Genomic DNA, 27,321 nt, shown 5'->3' on the forward strand with positions numbered 1-27,321 from the left:
CAAGGCCAGCGCGGCGAGGGGGGGAGGGGCGCGGGGGGAGGGGCGGGGCAGCGGCCCACTCTCCGTAGCGGAGAGACGATCGAGTCATTTTGCTGAACCGACTCTTTCGGACTCATCGTTGCTGCGGGAGGTTCGATTCAATTCACAGAGCCGATTCTTTTGAATTGTCGTTTCGACTGCTCATTTTCGTACCCGGTCGGTGGGGAGAGGAGGAGAGGAGGAGTAGGAATGGGAGTGGAGGCCAGGGGCCCATAATAACGAACCAAGTCAACTTTTTCCTCCATATACAACGACTTTTAAGTCTAATCTGCTGCTTGCTAGTGGAGTATTAATCGGGCTGTGACGCGAATACACAAAACAAACAGAAAATATAGTTCAATCCATTTTAATTCAGTTTTATTTGTATAGATTTTTACAACAGAGATCAGGAATCTGGACTGAGCATGGACGACAGAAGCAGGAACAACAGTCTCAGAGCATGAGGAGCAAACACAGAAAGGAGCCGAGACTCACAAAGAGAACCCGACCTCCTCGCAGAATCGTAGAACCGTAGAATCGCCAAATATCAGCGATTATAAATGAGTCTGTTCATATATGTTGCTATGTGGTATGACTGTATTAAAATTTATATCATATATTGTGCAATAAATATCTGAAATGTCTTCAGCTGTAACATTAAACACGACAAAAAAAGCTTAAATTAATTTGTGCTTGTGAATCGGTTCGACCGATTTAACGAAAAGAATCGATAGTACAGCATTAATATTGGCCCGTGTCATCTCTTTCACACAGTGCAGTGAAAATTACAAGTTAATGTATTGGTATTATAGGCATATGGACTGTATTAGTATTAAACTTTATCCTGTAATACACTTGCAATTTATTTCTGTTCTCTTTTCACATGCTTTTGTATTCATTATTTGTACTCACAGAACAAAAGCATTTAATTTTGTCATTCGAAAACCCAAACATAAAGCCTAAAGCCAGCCCCCTCCTTTGTAATGCTGCAGTGACGGCCCCTGATGTAAAAGATAGATACCACATGTAGGACTGGCTTTTGAGCTCATTTACAGGCTCTCAGGATGGGGTGTCAGTGTTGCTTTGGGGATTGAGGAGGAAGCCTCTCGGTGGGGTTTACACTCCAGATGCGGGCTGGCCAATAAAGCAGTGGGACGCCTGGCTGAATGACAGGGTTCCGGGAGAGACCCTTTGACCCCCATTATTGTGGGCTGGATTAAGGATAGTGGAAGCTGGTCACTCTGCTCGGAGGCTCTGGCCATCCCAAGGACGTTTCATTGATCTTCATGAGGAAAGGCCGGAATGGGGGTGGGGTGAGGGCAGGGGCACTGCAAAACTCAGCAAACCAGGGAAGGGTCATGTCACATGGTGGAAATGACCACAGGCAATGTGGTGAGGGGGTTGTGTGCATTTGTATGTGTGTGTGTGTGTGTGTGTGTGTGAGTGAGTGTGTATAATGGGGTGCTGGTTCTTCTTTAGATACAGGAAACAAGCAGTCCTTTTGAGTGCCATTTTCACTTAGCATCCATGGAGGATAATTCTATAAAAGACATTCCAATTGAATTCATGTAGAAAAAGGTCTAAAATAGTGAATATATAATATATTCAGCCCACTAATACTCAAACACAGCTGAAATCTCATCAATATCATGTTGTTGTTGTTAGGAACTTTGTGGAATCATTTGGGAAGAAAAGAAAACAATGTTCAATTAGTTGGTTTCCAGTTTCATTAACTATAAAATTGTAAATGAAACAAAAACAAATTGATTATAGTCAACAAATGTGCATTATTTCGGAGTGAGATTGTAGTTAAAGGGGCCGTTTGGGAGTGTCCACATGTGGTCCATGTATCCAAGCTGCCACAGTGCAACCGGCAGTAGAGTCAGCGGTATTCCCTCAGGGAACAGTATCAGCCATGTTTTACATTTACATTCACTGGGTTAACTGAAGCCTTTGTCTCAGGTGGCTCACAATGCACGCCTATCCAGTCATTTTCATTACGCGGCTCTATGACAAAACCTTATACTTCCAGTACGGAACCTTTTCAGGGAAAAAGAAAGAACATTTGTTCAATGCAGTGTTTTAATCTAATCATAATCATGTCAAAGCTTCAGCATTTTTGGGGTGTTTCTGTAGCATAAATGTACCATTGTATAAAATATTTCAGATAAAAAAAAACAAAAAAACAACAACAAATATGCTTCACTTGCATGCTTTCAGCACACAACAGCACACCGGGGAGAAAATGACTGCTATCAGTGGTTAGATAAGAGTACAGATAACAATGTTTACAGCTTAAAGGTGATAAAGTGTGACTGCTGTTTTGGTTAGTGAAATTCTTATCTTTGATTATAGCTGCTTCAAATTTGAACTGAATCTTATCACAACAAGTTGTGGTCTATATATTGTTGCTGTGCAAAAAAGTATCTCCAATATGGGAACTTCACAGGAGAAGGCTAAAACCTTAATACTTTTAATGTAAATTAAAGAGATTTTATTCCAAGCAATTTTGGAGCACTTCTATTGATCCATTCATCATGAAATATTAACTCAATGTAAAGTGCAGCTGCTGTGCTCAAATGATTTAGAAAATTGAAAAATAAAAAATGGAGACACAGTGATGACCATGATGATATATTTGTTCTTTACAATATCTGAAGAGCTCATCAATGCTAAGTAAGAGGCACTTTGAGTGAAAAAAAGGTAAATATTTTTTTTACTCTATAGTAACTAATGACTAATTGCATCCAGTTTCTTTCCAATATAAATCCAACTTCACTTTGCTGTTCAGAAACCGCAGGCCGTACCAAACATCAGGTGGAAAACATATACATTTAGATTCAAATAGATCTGGCTCACTTTGACATCTAGAGGTTCAAACTGGCTTTACAAGTTTTTGAGTTCTCTTAGTGAAGTTACAATGAGGTTACAAACTCATTGGAGGATCTCTCTGCACATTTGAACCACCCTTTGATTACCTGGCTCAGGTGTTCAGAGCTAGAACAGAAATGTGGATTTGAGGGTGGGGCTATTTAAAAAGGAGTTAGGCTACCTGTCCATCGGTCATTTTCCTTTTCTGTGTAACTGAATCTACTGTATAAATGTAACAATAATCCACAAATCATCCCCTTTCTGGGCTTTGTGTCCCATGAAAACAAAAGACATCAGACACAGCCTGAAACCAAAGAGTGCAGCTGCAGTTTAGCCATTGTGAGATGATTTTCGATGAGTTGGCTCAAGTTCATTACATTGTTTATTACATTTTTTTATCTGTTTAGCTCTCTGGTGCAGCCTGATAAATGAAGTGAGAGGCACTAAAGTGAAATACAGCACCAGGTCTGACAGAAGTACAATAGCACCCCAATCAATTAGAAACACTGATGGGGCATTAATTAAAAATGGAACAAACTACTAAACTTCAGTATTGCCAGAGACCATTTCTGTTTTAGAGCTGTACAATTGACATTACAGGCATTAAGGCTGTACATAGGCCCACCTTAGGCCTAACTGGAGTAAACTGTGAGAATGTGGTTTACTGTCTGCTATACATTACACTTCCTGTAGCTGTATATTTGATTTCTTATTTTGTTGCAGCACTTGACTTCAGGCCACATCGGCAAAGACAAATGTTCTATTTCTATGTAACAATCCCAATACTACTCTCTACAGTTTTTATTTAAGTGGTCTGTGATGATGCAGCCGTGTAGCTGCAGGTTTCCTTAAAGTGCTACATGTGTTTTCTTTCTATCCCCTTTCTTTCTTTCCTTTTTCTTTTTTTCCAGGCAGTACAGCAGAATGGACGGAATGGACTTGATTCCCATGGTAATTCAACGTAAGTGTTCCTTTTTGTGTCATTTGGACAGGACCCTAATGCACGCTAACTATTGTGTGTCACAGAGTTCAAGGAGGCTCAAGATTTAATGCCACTGCTGTCAGACATGCACTTGAACTCAGAGGGGGTTCCACAGTAACTGAACAACCTACTATTACTTTAAAATGAACGAGAGGCAAAAGAGATTAACACTAAAAAGAAACACACTGGCTCACGCAGAACACACAGAGCCATTACTACTTTTACCAGCAGAATACACAGGACCTGCACATTACTGAGAACACCTGTAGTCGCTACTAAGAAAGGAAATTAAGTAGATCTGTACGGAAAGGTTAAAAACTACAAGCTGTAAACGTTAGGGAAAACCTGAATTCGTGCCCGTTCATTTTTTTATACTGCCCTATGAAAACATTTTATTCACCCTTCCATAAGCAATTTTCATTTTAACTTCTGATTCTCCCTTAGACAAACACTGGCATGGATTAGTACATCTAAAATCAGTTTGGTTGGATATAATTTACTTCTCTCTAGAAATGTGGAGTAGCAGTCTTTTCCGAGATTTCCCAAAAAATAACAAATAAGGCAGTACTAGAATACGGCTTTATTAACCCCAATTAGTCTGATAAACTCTGATAGAACAGATTAAATAATTTACTCATTTGCAGTTACAACATTTGAAACATTAACACTGTGCTAAATAACACATTATACACACACAAGATTTAAATATAACCATGTATCTTGCATGACAACAGTTCAGGACTTACAATTAATAAAGACTAATCTACAGTTGTTTGGGTGCCCCAGGTCAAATGACATTCTGTTGATGCTCTAAGTGAAAATAAGTTATCTATCCTCTACAGAGAACACACTTCTGCAGATTCAAATGCACCATTACTGTTTTGTTGAATTTAATATTTTAAGGGGAAAAAAATCAAACACAAAATGTGGCCTGTGCAAAAGTTATGACACATTTTATATTTTGTGTTATATTTTGTATTTTTTTTTCCTCCAATATATTAAACTCATAAATCTGCCATATTTGAGTTTATTGCCTGTTGATGATATGACATATTTTCACTTAGTAAATCAACAAAACACGTCATTTGACCAAAGATGTTGAACCATTTGCATACAACTGTATAGGATTAACACCTTCCATGGTTTGTGGGGTAATATAAAGAGCAGCACTGACTTTCTTATAAAGTCATTACTCAAAAAAAAAACTTTTGGCAAGTTTCTCCAAGCCAATGTCAGCTGGTTAATTCATTTATAGCTGAGTAACTTTAAAACAAAGTCACTTTCCTGCCACTTGTGCGCTCATATTGAAAACTAAGTGGAACAGATTCATACAGTTTATAAGTGGGTCCAAGTGAGGTCTAAAAGCACACCCACAGTCAAGCTTTATTTATTTACTTGAGTGAGACAGCTTTAAGAGGCAGGTCCCAGGAATTAAACTGTTTCTTCTCTGAAAGTTTCAAAAAGCATTGCTGGGGTCCAAACCCAGCTCAACATCTCACAGCTTTCTGCACACAGTTATCAGCCATTTGCAGTCTTGTTTCACAGTATATTAAGCAAAATATATTATTCCATGATGAGGATGAAATGCTGAAAATCAGTGACCATTAAATACACTGTTAGTGGAATGGGTGTTTTTCTGGTACACTTTTAGTGAAGTTTCCTGATGACTGCAGTTGATTTCCATCTAGTGGACAGCAGATGCATTACATAGTCTGCAGCAAATTCAGGCAGTGTAGTGTGCTAATACTCAACAGCTATTCCCTTCTCCTTTTGGCCAACACTTGTGTCATTTGCCATTTAAAATGGAACAGAGGTTCACGCTGTTGAGTCATGGAAAGGTAATTCAAGTCCATAACAAAAAGATACTTTACATCCAATAACCGTTCCAGGCTCCTGCGAGACTGTAAATAAAGTGACTGTACAAATGACTCATCCAAAGCAATATGTGGCTAATGGCAACTTACTCAATCCTTAGTGTTAGTGCTTCAATTCAAAGTCACATTTACAGTCAACATAACCAATATACTAATTTATGGCACAAGAACCCTTCATTTGGTATTTCATGTTGACTGCTTTAAAAGCAAACCTCCCATCTGCTTGAGTCATGAAACCAAAGTGCATTCAGATTATATGATATACATACAAGTTGGCAAACCACTACAACCTTCCACATCTATATAGCTGCAAGTCCTACAGGTCTTGCTGCCCAAGCACTCACAGGGTGTTTGTATTTGCGAGTGTGTGAGAGTGCATCAGCCCTTCCAGTCCCAGGGAATACACAGATCGCCATCCTGCATAACAGAGTAGAAGTGTGAGACATGGAGGTGCAGGCCCTGCATGTGGGGAGACCTCTCCTCCATCAACCGTCTGCAGCACGGGATCATTTGACTGCTAGAAACGCTGGGCTCTTTGGACAGACTGCGCAGAGACAGGTCTTGAACACAGCTGGACATCACATTCTCCTCCTCAGCCTCCAACCTGCAGGAACACAAACGGATTCTGCTGAACCACGAAAAGTAGCTTTGTAGTTTTCCAAGTAACCCAACAATAGACTTTACCTGGGCCTGAATCTTTGTTCCAAACCTGAATATAGCCCCAGAAGATACTGCCCAAATGTGATCTGACCCACAAATTCTAAATCCCTATCTGGCTCTGGATAACCTCAGACAAGCGTGTAGCTACAGGGGGTCCCTCTCACCTAGTTAGCGAGCCAGGTAAGTAATAAAGTTTACTGTGGCAAAGGAAACAACGCTGCAGATGAAATACTATCCAATATTGCAAAGGAAATACTGCAACAAAAAAAACCCAGAAGGTCTTAACCATTCGCCCCAGGCATCTATGCATACTGCACTAATACAAGGCAGGCCCATGGTTAATTAGCTGTGGTATGCTGTCAGCTAGGAGGTTGAATGCAAAGTTAGCAATTGGATGTTGTATTAAATTTCATTTTTTGTTTCTCTGGTTATGGGAGCTGCAGCAAACAAGGCTATGTTTATCACTATAGTTATTTCTTTGGGGCATAATGCCTGCTAGTTGGGCCCCCTAATCACCCCACTGTAAAAGTAAATTCTGGTTAGGCCACTGTCTTCAGATCATTGACAAACAAAACAAAAATCTGCTATCAGCTATCCTAGACCAGGTTTTGAGTCAGGTTTGGGCAGATATTTTGCCCAATCAAACCTTGCAAACAATGGGTAAACTATGTCTTTCTTAAAAACAACAAAACAAAAAATTCACAGTAATTTGGACATAAGATTCATCTTGGGATGTTCAAGTTGCCACAATTCTAATGCTTCTCAAAGCTTTGGTAAATACAATGGCATCTTTGATTTTTATGTCCAAACAGATATTGATGAACGATTATCATTTATTTGAAATGAAACTAGGAAATATCTTCTGTTCCAGTTGTAATGATAGAAGTACAAGTTAAATTGCTTGCTTAAGTAAGTGTGCACTCGCCACAGTAGCACTTACTGGTCCTTGTGCTGCATGCGTCTGCGGGCCTCCTGGGCGTGGCTCTGCAGGAAGTTCTGCAACTGCACAGCGTCACACATTACAGGGATGATGAAGTGGCCCATCTCATGGAGTCTGGGGGTGGAACGGTCACTATGGCAATCACAGAACACAGAGTACAGAGGAGTTTAAGTCTACTGCTGAACACTGAGGACTCACTGGTCCAAAGCAGAAAAGACACCAACAGTACATTCAGTCAGTGAGCAGAAAGTGAAATCTACAGAATCTGACCGTTTTATAGGCTGCTGCATTCAACAGAAAAGCAATGTAATTTAAAATAATTTACTGAAAGAAAAGCAGGAGGAGAAATATTAACACCAAATATTCTGTCAGTATGAAACATGCATTCACACTTCCCAGCTTTTCTTAAACTAGACTGCAAGATATATTAGTTGTGTAGATGTATTAGATATAGAAGCTGAATCTGTCGTCAGCTAAACGCAGCCTTTTCAGTTCCTAAAGTCATGACAAAATGTAAATAAAGGTATGAAAGGTCATAACAGGCCTGTGTCTGGTCATGGTTAGAGATGGTTACTGTACTAACAGTGCCTCAATGAAGGTAAGAACTTATTCACTACCGATGTTCTAATAATTTGTCCTATTCATTGAGACGTCCTACCAAGTATGGGCATATTATTAGTATTTCTCATGCAGTGATTTAGGTTATTAAAATCAAAATATCAAATACTCTACCTAAAGTTTTATGAAGGGATCTACCTATAAGTATGCACTACTGTAGGAGACAGGTCTTCAAAACACCGCATTAAAAAAAAAAAAAGAATTGCCCATATATGAATTTATTTCATAGAAGGCACAAGTATGCTCATACGTGAACATTAGTGTTGTGCCGATACTGGCATACACACGCAGAATTGGTATCAGCGATGAGGATAACCATACCTATGACCGATACCACAAAGCACTTTTGATGGTAGACTTAACATGTCGCTGGTGTGGGTTGACAAGCAGCAGTAAAAAATATATATATATATATTGCAAAATTGCAATATTTGTAAATTCATTGCAAAATTTGTAAAACCAGTATTTTGAAAACAGTCAGTGGGTGATATGCCAGCTGGATCTCTTCCTAAGCAATTTGTTTTGCTGGTATGCCACAAATAAGCCAGTTAACAACATACAAACAGTGTAAATATGCTAACGGGAGCCCCTTACCTGAATATCTGACTCAGGCTTCTTTCAGTACTTGGTCACCTGCCGCTGTAATATTTACTAAACTCTAGCAGAGTCTGTCGCTCAGAACACGTATTCATGAGTGTACAGTACGCACATATCAGACAAATGACTTGCAAAACTTGGGTGTGAAATGACATTCAGCACCATATATGATGAGCCAGAGAAGCTGCTGCATGCTTACAAGTACACACCACAGGTTTATATTGTTCAGTTTATTATATATTATTCAGCTTTTTTTGCACAATAAAGATTTTTTACACATAGGTCAGTTGTTAAATAAGGTTCTAATTACTAATATAATAAATGAACAAAAATTATTTTATTGTTTTAATTAATTTTTTTTTATGTGTGTGTGTGTGTGTGTGTGTGTGTGTGTGTGTAGATGAATGTACGTATGTATGTATATTGATGTATGCATGCATATATGTATGTTTGGCAGTAAATGCCATTGTGTCAAGATAAACCTATGCCTATGTAAAAAGGCCACTTAGTTATTGTGTAAGATTTAGGACATCCTCAGACCACAGCTTCAGATTTCAGACATCAGACAAAAATGGTTTCGGGTCTATGGAATAGCACTCATCTCAAAATTATGAGAAGGAAATGTGTGTAAACCTGAATATTTTAGCACCTGAAATGGTACACAGGATGAATTTATGAACAACAGGCAATCGCTTAAGAAAACTGTTAAATTAGCCTTACTTCTCCAGGGTCATGGTGAGGCCCTCCAGGCTGCGGGGGTGCAGGGCGAGCCGGTGGGGCAGCAGTCTCTTGTGGAAGGTGTTGAGGGTGCTGTAATGCTCCTCTAGTGGCAGAACAGGACCCACTCGCTCCATATGGATCACCTGGATCCCTCCTAAAAGAAAACTGATCCTGTCTTTTAGCCACACTGTCTGCTGGAACAGACTACAGTAACTGGGCAACCTCTGGAAAAGCTGCAAAGAGCAACACACAGTCCCAGACTGCAAACATCATTGACAACCAGCTACTAATAAGCATACAGAGAGAGGAATGGAGTATTTTGACTATGTACTATAAAGTGGAATAAAATGAATACGTTACTCTTGTCCACTGATGATGCACGTCCATTGTTCCCAACATCACATGGCCTGAGGCGTTCATCCCTGACTGGTCAGTGAAGATTACTGTGTGCCCTGTGTGGGTTAAAAAGGACTAGTAAACAAAAGAACTTATGCATGGACTTTGACCCATCTGCTTACTCATAAAGACCAGGTTCACATCTGGCATTAACATTAACATGTCTACACTTGCCCCCGTCAAATGTAGTTTCTGCTACTGATCAGATCCAATTTCCTCATTCAATATTTAAAATTCTAAATCACCTGCCATGGTACTGGAACAGAGTAGGCAAAGCCTACAGAAGCTACGCAGCGTTTAATGCTTTAGAAAACATTTCACCATCACAGTGCAAAGTGCTCCATACATTTTAAGTTCTACAGAAAGAAAAGACATCAGGTTATATATGTGTTGCTTAGCAGCCACAACTGTGAGAGGAAAGAACCATAGTGAAAGCTGTCAGTGGAGTGCACACCCTTTAAGTATATTTTGACTGTTTAAAAAAAGTTAAGCATTTTTTTTTATCTGTTTTGAAAAAACAACATGCTTCTAATTTGACTGCTACATGAACGCAGCATGGGGAGGGGGATGAGAGAGAGTGAAGAAAACAGCGGGAGAGATCACTGCACTTGAGGAAAAGTTACCTAGCTACAAGATGTAACTAACAAAGCTGTTCTGGCTGAATTCTCTTTCTCTTAGGTCGAAAGATTGCCTAGATGCAGTTACGCTACTGGTTCATCTAATATTTACTTAAAAGATGAGTACTGAGAAATATTTTAGAGGCTGTGCTTAGATTCCCTATTGTAAGCTAATTCAAAGAGAAGTACTCTGCTTCTAGCAATTAAGCTCATTTAAACCTGAGTGAAATACAGACAGAAGGAATAGCTATATCTTAGAGAATGGATATACCATTCATGTAAAAGACATTATTTGAGTCTAGCTCTTGTCTTAGTTTTGACATATTTAATCTCTTTTGTCACCAATTACAGTTTCTTCTATCAGTCATCAAACAATTGAATTTACTGTTATTCTCCTGCAAATGGCTGGTAGGCTGTAGTGCAACCTTCTGCAGCAAAAAGGCTCAGAAATGGATCTAAATCCTCATCTTTTAGGTTAAACCCAAGGCAGAAGTAGTCAGACCATCTGTTCTTATAAATATTCATGTGACAGCATATAGTTTCACAGGGGACAAATACACCACTCACAGTCAAGGAAGACATAAATTAAGCCTAATAAAAAAATCTTAACCTAATTAATATTTGAATTAGGGCTGTTACAATGCAATTTTAGCTGACAATTAATTAATAAATAATTGTGATTATTGATTTAATTGATGTTTCTTGCTCATTCTATGCAACTATTAAAAAACAAACCTAAAGTGGTCAGATTGGCTGATTAGCCACCTTACTTGCTATGTTTACTTAGAAGCTAACACTGATTGTACTGTCGAATGTATACTTAGGCACACTCATAGAAATGCCTACAGTTACACAGAATTAAGTGTAAAGTGAAGCAAAGCTTAATGTTCTTCACAAAAGTGCAAATATAAGCAGAAAAAAAACACTTATTCTGCCAGCATAGATACTAAAGTCATTAGACTTACTTACACAGCCAGCAAAGAAACAAACATTATACTATAATCTTGTTATAAGGTGTGTCTTAATGAATGTACTTACTGCTTTTTTAATTTACATTCATTGGCCTCAATCCAATGCACTTAATTCATGTTTTTGTCTGCTGCTGCATAATATGACTGTGAAATGTAACGACCGTGTAAAATGACTGCAAATGACTGCAACCATTTCAAATAACTGCAATTAAACGATTAGGTAATAGTAACAGGTCTAATGTGTTGGTAACTAGTGTTGTAAATGAAAAACTGTGCGTGTTTGTAAATGATTGCCATTAATATCCAGAGTGCCCCATATTACAAAAGTAATGATCAAATCTCAAAACAGGAAACTTTAAAACGTCACTGTAAATAGATAACAAAGGTACATTATTACTATTTAATAAAATTAATAACGTGAGAACTGACTCAAAATGTTTGAACCGTATACTGTATACTATGGTGTACTACAGTGTATAATCATATATAACGCGTTCGTGGACACAGTACCTCTCAGATTGAGCAGGGCTTCTGGGGTCTGTAAAGCGAGTCGACACAGACTCTGTAGCTGACAGCACCTGTGTGCAACTCCCCATTTGCGCTGCCACCTGTAGGACAGAAGACAACATGCAACTATTTCAATGCAAATTTCATGCCTTCTGATGTGCCTGTCTGAACAGTGCTGTACTTGGAAGCCAAAGTTTAAACTCACACTGAGGAGTTTCCAAATCATGATAAGCAGTGCATCATACTTATTCATGTCAATCTATCGTGGTGCATGTCTAAGCATTGTAATAAGACTGTTCAGAGCCAGAACTAACCTGAATTGGTATTGATTTTACTGCCTCAAATTGTTCAATCAGAACACAGAGCACATACCTTTAAGTACTTTTAAAGGAAAACAACCCAATGGCAGTCAAGGATGCATAGAAAAAAGAACTTTTTTCACAAAAACTCTCAAGCTGACCTGATATCAACCAGACCCAGTTTCTCAATGAGCTCTCTCTTCAGTCTTTTCAGCTCAGCTCGACGGGGCACGCTCGCATTCTGCTTCGTCGTGGCCTCCGGTTCCTTGTTCCTTAGCCACAGACTAAAATGACAGAGCAGCACTTCGTTAAACTATATAATAGGTACTAATTCTGCATTTCATAACCACTTCATTTAAAAAAAAATAAATAAAAAACTGTAAGACAGCAAGCCCCAGTTAGTACTTTATTAAACACAGTGCCACAGTTACTGTCAGTACTAGCTCTGGGTTTACAGACAACAGAGCACAGTAAACAATATATTGCAAATCATAGTGATATAGCCCTGCAGTACCAGTGGCATTTGAAGCTCTGTCAATGCAAGGCAAAAAATAAGCACTGTCTTGAGCACTGAGCATTTTTCTGTTGTACACTGCATAAACACACTGTTTGTAAGTATCTTTTCTTTATTCATATCACACAAACTCAAAAGAGAAAAGTAGGTATACAGCTGTCTGCTTCAGCATCAGACCTGTTCTACGCTCTTCCAGGTTATGTTTTAACTAGTACCAGTTACTGACGAAAGCTCATTTCAATGATAAGGTATGTGATAATGTGTTAGCTATTATAGGTTTTTTTTTTGGCCAGGGTTAATAAAGGTTTTTCATACTCTACTACAACTACTGAAATTCAAATATAGCAGGTATAAATTCTCAAACTGAGGACAAATAAAAAAAAAAATGTTTATTTTTTTTTTAAAACAAATGTGTGCACAGCAGGATTGTATGCTACAATCTGATTTGACCTGATCTGACAAGTTTGGTTAGAAAAACCATGCCACGGCACAGCACAGAAGATCATGTTGAGATTTCAAGGAAAAGGAAAAACAAGTTTGATTGTGTAAATATAACTGGAGTACCTGAGTGTTGTCTCCATTTTCTTGGCCTGCTCCAGCTCCTGCTCTGGGTCTCTGAACCCTGTGAAGCTGTAGTATGTCTTGTCCCATTTTATGGGGCGATAGAAAGGAATTCCACCTTGTTTTGGTGAGTTCTGGCTCTCTGCTCTGGCTTTCAGTAGTCCCTGCATGTGTTCCACTGACAAGCTACAAGACTTCAGAACTTCCATCACTGTACTCAGGACATCCTTAGACTGCAGAGTGAAAGTCACTGATCGGAAACCTGGTAAACGGAAGAACATATATTATATTGTTAACATATTAACATATATTAGCTATGTTTCCACAGACTTTCTGTACAAACTGCAAGCAATAAAATGAAAATGTATCGGTGACATGGTGATTATTTTAAATAAGGCGTGGCTACAAATTAATATATAGCCACAAGTTAAGTTTCTTACAAAATAATATATTGAGGCCACATGGCCAAGAGAAACTTAACTATTTATTTGTGGCCATTCCTCATTAATAAATTATAACTATGTCACCTTAGGAGCTCCATACAATCAGACTGACTTTTTGCAACACAATGTTTCAAATAATGACATCATTTCCTGCAAAAACTGTTGTCACAAAACTTTTGGTTCATCGATTAAAAACAAAGTGGTGCTCCATCCCTAATTTAATGTTTGTCACAACTTCAGTACCTTTGACCCCCCCTGACTTCCCCATAACTTATTGATAAGGATTAGTAAGTAAATTTTTTTCCACTGAAACCATAACAGAAGAGATCACGTTTCTCTGCCATATAAAACCATCTGAGCCCTTTCATTTAGAAAGGCTATATCCTTTCCTGGACATCTGTCTCTCTGCAAGTGTTAAAATGTTGCAGCATTCTTTTTAATAGTGCTCTCATTTCCTCCCCGGTTGAGCTATATACCTACATATTGTTCATGTTTCTGTTTCAGGTAAGAGGCACATTAGGGAAATCTGTCATGACACAAAGTGGAAATGCATCGTTTTCTCAACATCTCAGATATCAATCAACAAATTCTACACTAAAACTGAACTGAAAAAAGTTGTCAACATGCATAAAATATTACAAACAATTTCCATTTCCATAGTGTACATCGACCAACTTAGTGTTAGTGTTTTTTACAAAAATCCTATGGATGGAAATGCAGTTACTGATATTTGCTAAATTGTGGAAACATAATGAACAGTGAAAAAGGGAGGGAAGCACAGACTAGGGCAAAGAATCTTGCCCTCTAAACTCTCCCCTTTACTACTCCACCTCCTTTTGTGTAAGCCTGTACCATGCTGGAATGATTCTCAAAACAGCACCAAATGAGGGTGAATCATAAAACCAGCCATTCTTGGTTGGAAACGTGACAGAACACCAAAATTAGTATTGCTTATTGTTTAAGAGACAAATTAAGCTGTTATATGAGGTAGTAGGCCAATAGACCTTACAATGCATGATGACACAAACCCTACTGTTTAGTATGTTATTACAAATGACTGCTTCAATGCATTGTACAGCAGTGTAAACAGCGGCTTTTGTTGTTAAGATTAAATGAGCACAGATAACTGCAATCTCATGATGACTTGCAATGCAGTTCTGCCAATCTCCTGGAAAAGTGGGTGGTTAGAAAATGGCATTGTGAGGGTGTCCCAAAGTAAATTTGCTATCAAGGAGACATACCATTGAAATTTAATAGGGAGAGACACTTGCAACAATGTCAGAGTGGGTAGGACGTAACTGAGATGGTTCTAGAGAGTCTGTCCAATTGTCAAGGTATGTGGTACACGGGTAAAACAAGTGTCTTTTTAAATGGCAAAAAAAATGCAGTGCACTTTGCATTGATCAGACAAACCTGACTAGGGAAACATTAAACTTACCAGAGGGAATCAGGTCACTCTCATCGTCTATTTTCTCCTTTGTGTCCCGGACATAAAAAGTGAGCTTTGTAGGCTTGATCGACCTCATGCCTGGCTTTTGAAGACTCTCCAAATAGCCATTGAGCCGTTTAAGAGAGTTTTCATTCACTTCCTGCAAACCAGAGCACAAAAAGAGAGAAAACTGAGAGGGATACAAGCACACTTAAAAACATACATATAGACTTAAATATGCTTAGGCAGCATTCACCTCAATAAAACCCCACTGACACCAGGTTTAAGTCTCATACCCTTTCTCTCGGGTGCTGGCCAAAGAAGTCAGGGTGCACTGCGAAGTAAAATGGTCTGAGAGCGTTAACAGCGTCTGCCCCGGACAGAGCTCTTTTCTGAACTATCTGAGCAGCACAGCATCTGCCACCAAGCCTAAGAGAAGAACAGAAGAATGGAGTAGAGTTCATTTATGGGCAGTAAAATAGTCTTATGACAGTATATTAGGTTGATGTCCTACATCCAGTACAGGTTAAACCAGGATTTTTTTTTGAAAACATAATTTAAGAATGGAAGCATTTGGGAATGACACTTCTTCTGCAATTTGCAATGTCTAGCCGTGGTAAACACTAGGCCCATATCTAGATTAAACCTAGACTAAGACGACTTTCCGCTGTTAATTCTCCAACGACAGTGAAATTTAGTCTAAGACTAGGTTTAATCCATTAATCCATGTCCTGGCAACTAGATGTGCAGACATCACTGACACTTATTGTGCTCTTTGTTGATTAAGCTAACCAACCTCATACGCAGGAAGGAGGACACAGACATCACTTTAGCTGTCGCAGGAGAGAGTAGTCAAGCTCTGAAACCATCCCTGGAAAATAATACCGCATACATTAAATGCAGTGCAGCCTATTTTATCATCAACAAGTTAAACGAACAAACTATACCTCTATATGTAAAGTATCTAAGCATGTCATAACAGGCAGTGAGGGTTTTTCCCTACTCTCTGAAGCAGCTATAAGGTCAGTGTTACACAATCACATGTGGGGGACAAAACTCAGCAGACAACAAAAACATTTCGCCCTAACTTAAAGTTAGCTGGCCTACTTGTTGTAAAAGTTAGCAAGCTAGCAAGACTCAACAGTGAGAATATGGTTCGCTTAAAATGACAGACAGATAACTGAAGTAGTCGTATGGGGCTATTTTTTCCACTCATTTAGTAAGAAAAGATCGCTGCAATAGCGAAATCTCTCTAGCTAGGTTACGCAAGGCAAGGGCGAACTAACCCGCTAGCTAGCTGGCTAACTAGCTGCATGGCTTTGCTTACGAATACCAGCTGGCTAGCGAGCCACCGATGCACAAGTATGAACAGAATTAAATACTACACGATGTTTACCTTTAGCCGTGCATTACTGCATGTCACCTGTGATAACTGAAGAATGAATCAGTGAAGCAGGTCCGGTTCATTCAGGATGCCATTCAAGTAAACACCCACAGCACGTTTACAGAAAGTCAGAGGCTCCTCTTCATTGTTTTGGTGGCGCTGTTGACATCTAGTGGTGTAAACAGGAGTGTAACCCAAAAGTTCACCCAGTACACTCTGCACCCCTCACATCTGATCCTGATCTAACACACTCAACCCAAATCATCAGACTCTTCAGCAGAATCAGGAGATTAGATGAAGATGTTAGATGATGGCTGGGACTAAACCACCAGGCAGTGGGCTTGGTTCAGCATTCCCAAATCTGACTGCATTTCAGAGTCAAAGCCTTTTCTTTACGATGTGTTCAAAATGTTTGTAGACATCTGCTCACTGAAACCATAGCGTTATCCTACATTGCTATGAGGATGTGACTACATCCAGCCACAAAAGCATCAGTGATGTTGGATGATTAGTTCTGGATCACAAACCTCACTCCAACTCATCCCAAAGGCGCTGGATGGAGCCCCATGACTCCAAAGAACACAGTTCCACTGCTCCACAGCCCAGAGCTGGGGGGGAGCTTTATACCGCTCTAGCCAACGCTTGCAATTGGGCAAAATTTGTGGGCGCCCCAAAGTGTCCCATTCTATTGGCAATGTTTTTCTATGGAGATTGTACGCTGTGTGCGCAAAAACGAATGCCTGTGCAATGGGTTCACCTTAAAGTAGCGAAATTCACTAATTAGAAGGGATGTTTGGATACTTTTTTGGACATATAGTTTATCAGTAATGAAATAGAAATTAAAATGCAAAATACAAAACAAAAGCTGCACTGTCTAAGGTATAACTCAAACTGGAAAAAGTTGTGATGGTACGTTAAATTAAAATGTAAAAAATGAAATGAAACTAAAAAAAACAGTGATTTGTAAATTGTTGTTAACCTGTATTACATTAAAAACAATACAGCAGCAAATTATTTTATGTTTTACTTCATGAATTTTATTGTGTTTTTTTTTCAAAGTAAACATTTATTTCAATTTTGATTCTTGCAACATATTTGAAAAAAAGTTGGGACAGTAAAGCATTTACCACTTTGTAATGTTGCCATTCTTTTTCACAACACTTCAAAGACATTTGACGTGTGTTTTTGCATTGTCTTGCTGAAATATGCATTGCCGTCCCTGGAAAATATGTCACTTTGAAGGCAGCATATGTTGCTCCAAATTGTCTATGTAACTTTGCCAAAGGCACCGACACAACCTCATACAATGACAGACCCTGGCTTTTGGACTTGCTGGTAACAGTCTGGATGGTCCTTTTCCCTTTTGGTCCTGAGCACACAGCGTCCACTTCTTCCAAAAAAAGACCTGAAATACTGATTTGTCTGGCCACAATCAACTGTGCGATGGTCCATCCCAGATGCCTCCGAGCCCAGAGAAATCGGCGTCGCTCCTGGACACAGTTAAAGGCTTCATTTTGGCTCAGAAAAGTCCTAACTGGCATTTGTGGATGTAACTACGTATTGTAGTGCTTAACAAAGGTTTGCTAGAGTAATCCTGAGCCCATGCAGTTACATCACTTATTGGTGAATGACAGTTCTTAATGCAGTGCCATAAGAGGGATCAGGTAGCACAGTTATTCAGCTCAGGCTTGCGCCCTTGCCCTTTAGGCACTGAAATTCCTCCAGATTCCTTGAATTTTTAAATTATGTTATGCACTGTAGAGGGTTAAATACAAATGCCTATCTAACTTTCTTTGAGAACTTGTTTTTAAACATACAATAATTTTCTCATGCATTTGTTGGCAAACTGGTGATCCTCAGCCCATCTTTGCTCCTAAAGGGTGAGGCCTTTCCTGGATGCCGCTTTTGTGCCAAATCATGATTACCAGCAGCTGTTGGCATCACTTGTTTCAAATCACATCACTATTTAATTATTTTTAATACTGTATTATTATTATTTCGCAGGAATGGATGTATATTTATAGATGAAATAAGTTTGACTGGACGAAACATGAAATATGTTGTGTTAATTCTGTCTGCAGTTAAATACGTCAAAGTGAATTCTAGAAATCACTGCCTTTTTATTTGTATTTCCCATACTGTCACAACTTTTTCTGATTTGGGGTTGTATAAAATATGGTCAAAGTTACAGAAATAAACATGTTTCTCTAATGTCTATTTCTGAATTTGTTGGTGCATAAGTTCATGGTGGTTGAGCTGTTTAATGTGCTGATTTTCTTGAGTAAAGAGAAGACTCCAAGCTCCGAGGCAGGCCAATCTCAGATATTTCAGTTGTCTAAAAATAATCAAAAAAGTAATTTATTATTGAGGTATTAGTTTGTATGCAGGAGTGTGCAGACCCTTAAGCTCAATCTTACCCTCCTGCTGTTGCCCATATCCTACAATTTATGTAGGTTTATGTACCAAAACTAGTCATAACTGATTTTACACAACCATTTTCCAGCCTCTCTTTATCACCAGACTGTTTTTGTGACTGCCTCATTACAACTAATATATGTAAATGACCTGTTTTTATTCGGCTGCTTTGTATCATGCCTTATTCAACTTTGCCAACTATGCCCAACTTCAGCTTGAATGGGCGGGGCCGAACTGCTTTAGGCTGTCTATGCGGAAATATGTAAATGTTCTGGTTTTTGTGACATCACAAAAACAGTGAATTCAAAAACAGAATGTTTTTGCTGATTAGTTTTCATATATGGACTTTGTGGACTGAGGAGTGAACAGAATGTTTTGCATACTAATTCTTGTATTTCAAGTGAGAAACATTGACATGGTTTTCATGATATGGGCCCTTTAGTGTCTCAACATGTTCTGTTAGATAAACTCCCTCCTGCCCTCACCACACTGGATTAGGCGAGCCACTACAGCTCAACTCGGGTAAGGTTTGTGTCCACTAGAGGGAGCTAATGGCACACATTCTTTGTTTCTTTTTTTGTGTTCTGTATCTCATAATGTATGTACAAATAACCTGTGGGTGTAGTAGGCCTATTAGTGCTGAATTAGAAGCTACTTCTAAGATTAAACATGTAATGTGGCCTTTGCCTTTACAGTCCACTGTTGTTGCTGATAATACAAACTGAGCTGCTTGTGAATAAGTTGTTGAGGCTGCAAGTAGACTCCCTTTTTTATTCAGTGTGTTTGTGGGACTGTGGCAAAAAGTGCTGTCATGTCTGCTGAATTTGGATGAATTTGATGTGCTAGGCTGCCCCAAGCTGGCAATAAAAGCAGATATTTAGTGTCACAATATTGGATTACAATGACTTGACTTCAAGAGTGTGACTATCGTATTAAAATGTACAACTAGGGTTGAAATATTTAGGTTGTTACATAAGTGCTATTAGAGTAAAGTCTGCAAAGCTGGAGTTCAAATATAACAATAGCCTAAAAATATTTAGTGCTATACTGCTTTGTGTCAATTGTTTAAAAAGTATACATAAAATGAATATGAATAAATTATAAATAATACAACTGAGATGACGCATTATTAATAATAATTATTAGGGCTCACTTAATATGTTCACACTGATTTATGAAGATTGCTACGTGATGATCAAAAACAAGACACACTGAATTTCAGCTTTGTTGTATTATTTTTATTTAAACTTTCAGGATCAAGTTTAAAAAACATGAACATTCTGTAAACTCCTTATCCATTTAACTACATTCAGTTTAGATTAAAATGATAAAATGTCATTGCATCATCACATTTTTGCTTAAGGAAAAAAAATCTTACATACAAGTATACCTTTGCATTTTATATACAGGTTTGCATCATCACATCATGAACACTCTCTGTATGAATATTTGCTTTGTATTGTCGAATCTACCATAAATCTATTCTCGGAGCAATAAATCATTAATGTGTATGTGACCATAGAGTGCAGCTTCAGTCCAGTTTTCTCTCATGAAATCTTCTCAGCTGTGTCGTCAGTTGGTACTGCTCAGGATCTATTGGGTGTGGTGGTGAAGAAACAGTGCACTTGTGGGTTGAATTCACAAAACAACACTGTGTATCTTTTTGTTTTGCTTTTGTACATTTTCAGGAAAGAAAACAGAAAAAAACAAGTTTAACATACAGTATCATATCATCAAAATGGAGACTTTAAAGTTCTAAGTATTTATTGTAAGCAAAAGCTGCATGATTCATTTTTTTAAACCAAAAAAGTCAGATTAATAATCTTTGTCATTTTATTATATACAATAACAATTTACACAATGTAGACTTAAACTAGATACCAAATGGTATTTTTAGATTTTGTTATCAATATCTCAATATATATTCAATACATTTTTATATTTATTTACAATACTTCTTAAGCAAATATGAGTTTTCAGTTTCAAGATTTAAATACAAGGCATTCTGGATATTTATGCGTTAGTTCATTATTGATGTTATATAGCTTTCTCAGTCATTTTAGAACAATACATATACACCATGCTGCTCTGTGTATGTTCTTCATTCTGGATCCATCTGAAACTTCCTTTTTTCTGGCTTCCTACTATTTATTTGGAACATGAGAAGTTGCACATATTTTAAAGCCTTTATCCATAACCAAATTAGTTTTATATTATTGAAAGCATTGATTCTGATCTTTTTAAATGATTATTCCAAACATCTGAATGTCAGTGTACGCATGTACATGTAATGATGGACTGATTATATGAAGCAGGTATTAGAAGGTAACCATAAATACTGGACATCCTTGAGGAGAGGTTTGGAATTGGTTACACCAGGGGTGATGAACTTCAGTCCTGGAGGGCATGTGTCCACCACAGATTGTTGTTTTATCTACTCAAGCATACCTGATTCAACTCATTAGTAATTGCCAGGTTTAGTGGGTGTGTTAAGAATAGCAAAATCACCTGTGCTGGTCACCAGCCCTCCAGGACCACACTGTGCCACCCCTGGGTTAACTCATTTAATCACAATGTATTGTTTATTTGTTTATTTGCTTTTAATCTAATGCTGGTATTTTTGATAAACAGATATTATTTGCTCAGATGCACGTGTACTTTATGTGGCACATATGTACGACCCCACATCCTGACATTGTACAAAAACAGACCCGTGTGTGTGTGCGCTGGTGCTGCGTGTGGTAGGGTGTGACCCTGGTGTTGTGAAGAAGCCGTTCCCTCTCACTACGGCGGCCTGATTCACAACACCAGCTGACCCGCCCCACCAGAGCGTCCGTCTGCTCCTCTCATCCACTCATCCCCTGTGCCTCTTCCCTCAGAAAACAGCTCAAACTCACCTGTCAAACAAACACGTAGACATATCAGACTTCTCATCATTAGGCATCACTGCACAATGAAGACAAAAGCCAGTCTTTCTGCATCAGACTCTGTTAATAGCATTCATTAACTGAGACTCAATTTAAACCCAATTATATTCTGTTTCAGTTATTTGTTGTATTTCTCTGTGCGCAGACAAGCAGTGATTTTCACATTCATTTCATGGTCTTTCATGGAGGAGTAGCTGGACAGATCTGCATGATCATGGACTTGAAAAACACAAGAGTCAAAACCTCACAACACCATCTGAAAACACCAGCAGCCTTTTACACTATATGATTATTTCATTTAGAATGGACCAACAGAAAGGATCTAAAACACTGTCTATTTTTTAGGATTAACATATATTAGTACATTAAACATAAGAATGTTTTCTTGCTCTCCTGTAAAGGTGGTGATACGACATATGTACAGACATCTGCGGTTTACAGCAGTAATCCAGCTGTGGTGTTGCTGCTATGGGGATGCTCTGTGTTAAAGAGTGCGAGTGTTGAGGTCAGGGCAGCTTTACAGCTCTGCATAGCCCAGTGCATAAACTCTGAGCTCACAGTTTAGCACTGACCTCATCCCTCCCTTACTGGAACTGACCCAGAGAGGTTGATTCACACTTGTAGAGTAATCCAAACAACGCATCCATGATGTCTGACTGTATTATTATTAATGACTTATGTGTTTTTGTTTTAAAAGGGAATTTCACCGATTTTTAAAAAACTTCTTCATAATTCGATTATGGATATGTGAGTCATTAAGAGCGCAGTGATGTAAAATGCTCCATTCTACGGGAAATTTACAGAGAATTTACAGTGGTGAGTTACAATGTCTACAATACACATATAGCCATTATATCTTATCTTCTATATCTTATATCGTTGCTATCCAAAACCTAAACATGTTCTGAATTTTTATATGTATTGTTAATAAAATAGTGGAAAATTAGTGGTAAATAAAAAAAAATGTTAAAAATATAAAGTCACTATTCTCACTATTTTGTCTCATAATGTCCTGCATGTACCTATCCACCAATGAATACATTAAACAAAATAATTTTTTAGACCAAAACCTTATCTCAGTTCTACTGTAAAGCAGCATTTAGGTTGTGAGGCAGCGTATTCACAGCCATTTTGTGTAGCAGCTGCTGTGACGTAGCTTTGAGAGGCATGAAACATTTCTGACCTCTGGTTCCTATCACCATCACTGTGAACGATTTTGAAGAGTTTCTCTAAAATTAAACTTTTCACATCAAATCATTTTGAACGACTTTGTTCACATCTTAACAATTTAATTATGCAGAAATATTGAATAATTGGTGGAGTTATTCAGGAGGGACCTGTGATTCATATTGTTGCTGTTATATCAAAATTTTTATTTCAGTTTAGTTTTTAATGTTTTTTTTCCCAATTTAAAAAATGACAGTTGCCCGTTACACTGCATGTAATGAAGCAATGGACAAACGGAAATGGTCCAAAATTTCTTGGAATAGCAGTTACCATTTCAGTTACTGTAGTTAACATTTCCGAGATGTTTTGTTATGAAGGCCTTGAGGCCATGTCTGCTCTGTTAACTATAAACCATGTATCCATTAGTCTCTGTACAGTCTTTTGCTTCTAACTCCAAAGCCTCAGACATCTCTTGGGCCAGCACGGTTCTTCTTGCACCTGATTTTAAACTCAAATTCGAGTAATACGTCTGGGCTTTCCGTCAGCCGGCACCTGTTTCCTGCCTCTCTATTGTTCTGTCATTTGCCTGCCACATCTTTATCCTCAGCAGACCAATCCCTGTTAATTCCTGCACAGATGATCATATCACAGCTGCATATAATAATATACAGGCAATACGTTACTGCCTAATCCTGTTTCATCAGCTGGCCTGCCCTCTCTGGTCAATCTAATTGCGACAAAGCCCACATGAGGGCTTTTGTGCCGAGAACTTCTTTAAGGTTTCAATTAAAGGGCACGAGAGGTGAGTGGAGGCTCTTGGATGTCTGCCAGTGTCCTTCAAACAAAGAATGTCACCGCATTATGCCAAAGCCAACGGATGAAAATGCACAAGCGCTCATGCCAAGGAAGGCATGCCAGAACGCCAAGGCAGTGTCCGAAGTGCCCGTCTGTCTGTGTGTGTGTGTGTGTACGTGCAAGTGTGTTTGCATCCACACCTCAAAGAGGGACATGTAAGACATGCATGTCTTGGTTGAGATAGACACTGACTTTTCTTTTTGCTCCCCACCGGCAGCCTTTGAGGATCGTAATTGCTCTGGATGATGTACACCGAGTTTAATTTTCAAAAATCCTTGAGGCCACACAGCCTCAGTGAATAGCTATTATTAGGCCCTCCAGCCTCTTAGACGCTACAGCGCACATCCCAACGCAGTGGTGTAGTGAGGTGTTTGTGATTTCTAATGTGGAATTTCTGCAGCTTGGTCCACGCAGCGGACAGCCTGGGCTGTGGCAGCTTCCTGGTGAAACACCAGCTGCTGCTCTGACAGTTTGTCTGATAGATCAACATCCTCTAATTCATCACTTCTTCAGTGTTCGTGTCCTCATTTCCACACACTTACTCTATATGCCAACAGACACACCGGCTCCAGTGTTAAAATAGAAACCTGCCGCTGGTCGCTATAATCCTTCACATGCGTTTTATTACTGCACAGTCACTGCAGACACGAGCATTTCAGCATAGGCTATTGTAGAAATAGAAGCAGTATTTAGGTAGTGTAATATGAGCTCATAAGTATCCTTTTTTCATTATTCATTTTATTTATTTATTTTTTACAACATTGGAAAATGCCAGCTGCCCTTTACATTGTGTGCACATTTCATGATGAATGGATGTATAGAAGTGGTTCAGAATTACTTGGAATAAAATCTACAGTAATGTTGCCCTGAATTTAATGGTAGTTTACCCTTCACCTATAATATCACTGTTATGATAGGTGGTTCTTTTATGACCATATATATTTCAAATGTTTTAAATACTGCGGGTTAAATACAAAATGGGTATATATCATAAAAATCACAGTCTGAAACACTGTGCCTCTGAGATGTTATCCTGATGATATAGTTTGTACTGATCTAGGCTAGTTAAAATGTATTTAGATAATTGCTATGTAAATAGACCACTACAAACTTTTAAAATATTCTGCTGGTGTTAAACATTCAAACATTACACATATTCAAATAATTACATATAACGACAGGCACTTTTGATCTATCAGGCTGATTGCCTTGTTTTCCTCTTTTACCTTGGGAAATTGCATCTTGATTGATGGTGAGTGAAAATTTCTGTGAAAGAAGCCAGTCATGCTTGGATGGCTTGCTAAATGCTGACCCAGATGCTGATGACTTTAGTTAAAAGCTCTGAGGGAGATTAGACTTGAGGTGTGTAGAGGGTTCTCTGGGAAGACTCTGACTCTAAGGCAGGGGACAGTGCAGGGTTCGGAGAGCTGATGGACTGGTCAATCTCTCCTAGATGCTTCAGATAGCTGCACTTAGCCAGCAAGAGTATAGGCCCACCCAAAGGTTGAGACTTAGCTTAGCGCACAAAAGATAGCTTTAGTATTTCCAATGGAAATCGGGCACTTAGATCCACCAGAGTCAGAGAAAGAATGAAGGAAATCAAGAAAGAAAGAAAGACAGAACAATAAGTTTTTTTTTCCTCCATAAGGACTTCACAACACATCCATAAGCGTGAGGACATGAAACATTTTATGACACTGTACTGGCATGAAGATGTATGAAAATGACCACTTTAGTTTGAGGACAGCAAAATCTTTATAGAACTGATATATAAAGATCCTGACTAGGCCTTTGTTTTAGAAGTTACATTACATGTGAATGATGCTTCATAACAGTGTTATAAATGCAGAAAATGTCTGTCACATTAGTTTAAGGGCCCTGATGTCAAAATAATTTCATTTACTTCTCATGTCATCTTACTAATATTGACATGATCTGTGCATAAACACACAAGTATTGCTTTTCAAAGGTTATTCAGTGCTTACGCATGCGTCATCAAGTCCCTATGTAGGCAACTTTCAAATGAAGTGTTACAGATGTTTCTGTAGGTTGTGAAATGTGAAATGCATCAACATTTTGCATTGGCATGCTAATATCTTTTTAACCTTATGGAAATATGAATCAAAATGCAAAGCAGGATTAACTTCAGGTATGCAGTGGAATGATTTTATAAACTCACCAAAAATATGGTAAACCGGTCTTTGTATATATATATATATATATATATGTATGTATATATATATATATATATATATATATATATATATATTTATACATGTGTGTAGGTTTGTATATGTGTATGCGCATGAGTGTGGCCTATGTGTGTGTGTGAGATTGAGTTTGACGGTCATTTGGAAGGAGAGCGACTCAGGAGCAGAGCTGAGTCTCTTATCAAGCCCGCTGCAGCTGCTGAAGGCGAACTGCACAAGTGACAGAAAAAAAAAACGCAGAGAAAATAAAGGTGAAAAAAATTCCATCAGTCTCTCTCACACACACATCTGCCTGTCTGACGTTTCAGGTGCAGAGTCTGTTGACGGACATTTTCTTGCCATAAGCTAAAGATGGCATTCGGGAACATTCTGCATAACGGCAGCAATCTGCTTCAGATAGAATTCATTTGAATCTATAGCAGAATTTTGTTGCTAACTGGAAGTCGGTAAATAATGACTAATGTAACAAACAGATGCAAGATTGACAGTACTGCATAACGTAAATTTAATGCATCTTATACAATTTAAGACAGGGGTTCAGTCTTGTCCGCAAACGGCTTGTGAGGCTGTGGGTTTTCATTCCAAACAAGCAGCACACCTGATTCCACCTGTTTAGACATATATTCCACTTGTGTATATATATATATATATATATATATATATATATATATATATATATATATATATGCAAATGTAATTCCTGTTAATAATATTGTATGTTTTTGTGTTTTAATATTGACTAGAAAGCACTAGATATCATGAGAATATGGTTAGAAAAAGGCATAGCTGTACTTTGTTCACCTAGTTTTATGCATGAAATCTGCAACTGTTTTGCTGTGCTAGCAAAGTCGATGGGATCGGTCCAATGTTAGCAGAAATTATATACAGCAGGATTCAGTATCAGTATTGGAAAGAAAAAGTGGTATCTTATTACTTCTTTGTGCTAGGTTTGTATGTGCACTATAGCCTCTTAATGTTGATCCCCCAAATTTGCACCCCTCACCTAATTTCATCTTTCAGTTGATTTCCTGTTGTTAATGATAATGCCCATGTTATACATTTTATTTGTGTGTATCTGATGTACACATAAATGCATCACAAAGACAATACATTTACATTTGCATTTATGGCATTCAACACACACTCTTATCCATAGTAACTCATAAAATTGCTTTGTTGTCCACTAAGAGAATGTTTCCTAGCTAGTACAAATAGATTCAAGTCCAAACTACCCCTGAGCTCAGACACTGCCAGGGTCACTTGGCAAGGACACCAACCTGTGTGACCTTGTGACTTCCAAGGACTCCCACTAATATAGTGTGGCATGTTTGCCCAGGCAGGGAGCT

The 27,321-nt window shown here is 38.4% G+C and overlaps 1 protein-coding gene and 1 long non-coding RNA gene across 3 annotated transcripts in view; both read right to left on the minus strand.

Moving 5' to 3' along the window:
* Positions 1-4,436: 4,436 nt before the first annotated feature.
* Positions 4,437-16,554, minus strand: tcaim (T cell activation inhibitor, mitochondrial). Of its 2 annotated transcripts, none has more exons than XM_036585449.1 (11): positions 16,414-16,554; positions 15,814-15,888; positions 15,314-15,446; positions 15,027-15,177; positions 13,149-13,407; positions 12,232-12,354; positions 11,775-11,872; positions 9,641-9,732; positions 9,281-9,513; positions 7,346-7,477; positions 4,437-6,349 (listed from the first exon to the last, which is right to left on the minus strand). In XM_036585449.1, the coding sequence occupies exons 2-11, from the start codon at positions 15,840-15,842 to the stop codon at positions 6,124-6,126; spliced, it is 1,476 nt and encodes a 491-aa protein (XP_036441342.1). In that variant the 5' UTR covers positions 15,843-15,888; positions 16,414-16,554; the 3' UTR covers positions 4,437-6,123. The 2 variants fall into 2 exon arrangements, with proteins under 2 accessions (XP_036441342.1, XP_036441352.1); XM_036585459.1 differs by having other exon boundaries at positions 16,441-16,547.
* A 3,537-nt stretch (positions 16,555-20,091) lies between these two features.
* Positions 20,092-27,321, minus strand: part of LOC118813625 — a 24,026-nt gene continuing 16,796 nt past the window's right edge. The window contains exon 3 of the long non-coding RNA XR_005007660.1: positions 20,092-20,409. This is a non-coding gene — a long non-coding RNA (uncharacterized LOC118813625). The remainder of the gene's footprint in view (positions 20,410-27,321) is intronic.

Source organism: Colossoma macropomum, unplaced genomic scaffold (genome assembly GCF_904425465.1).
Source record: "Colossoma macropomum unplaced genomic scaffold, Colossoma_macropomum, whole genome shotgun sequence".
Taxonomy (NCBI): domain Eukaryota; kingdom Metazoa; phylum Chordata; class Actinopteri; order Characiformes; family Serrasalmidae; genus Colossoma; species Colossoma macropomum.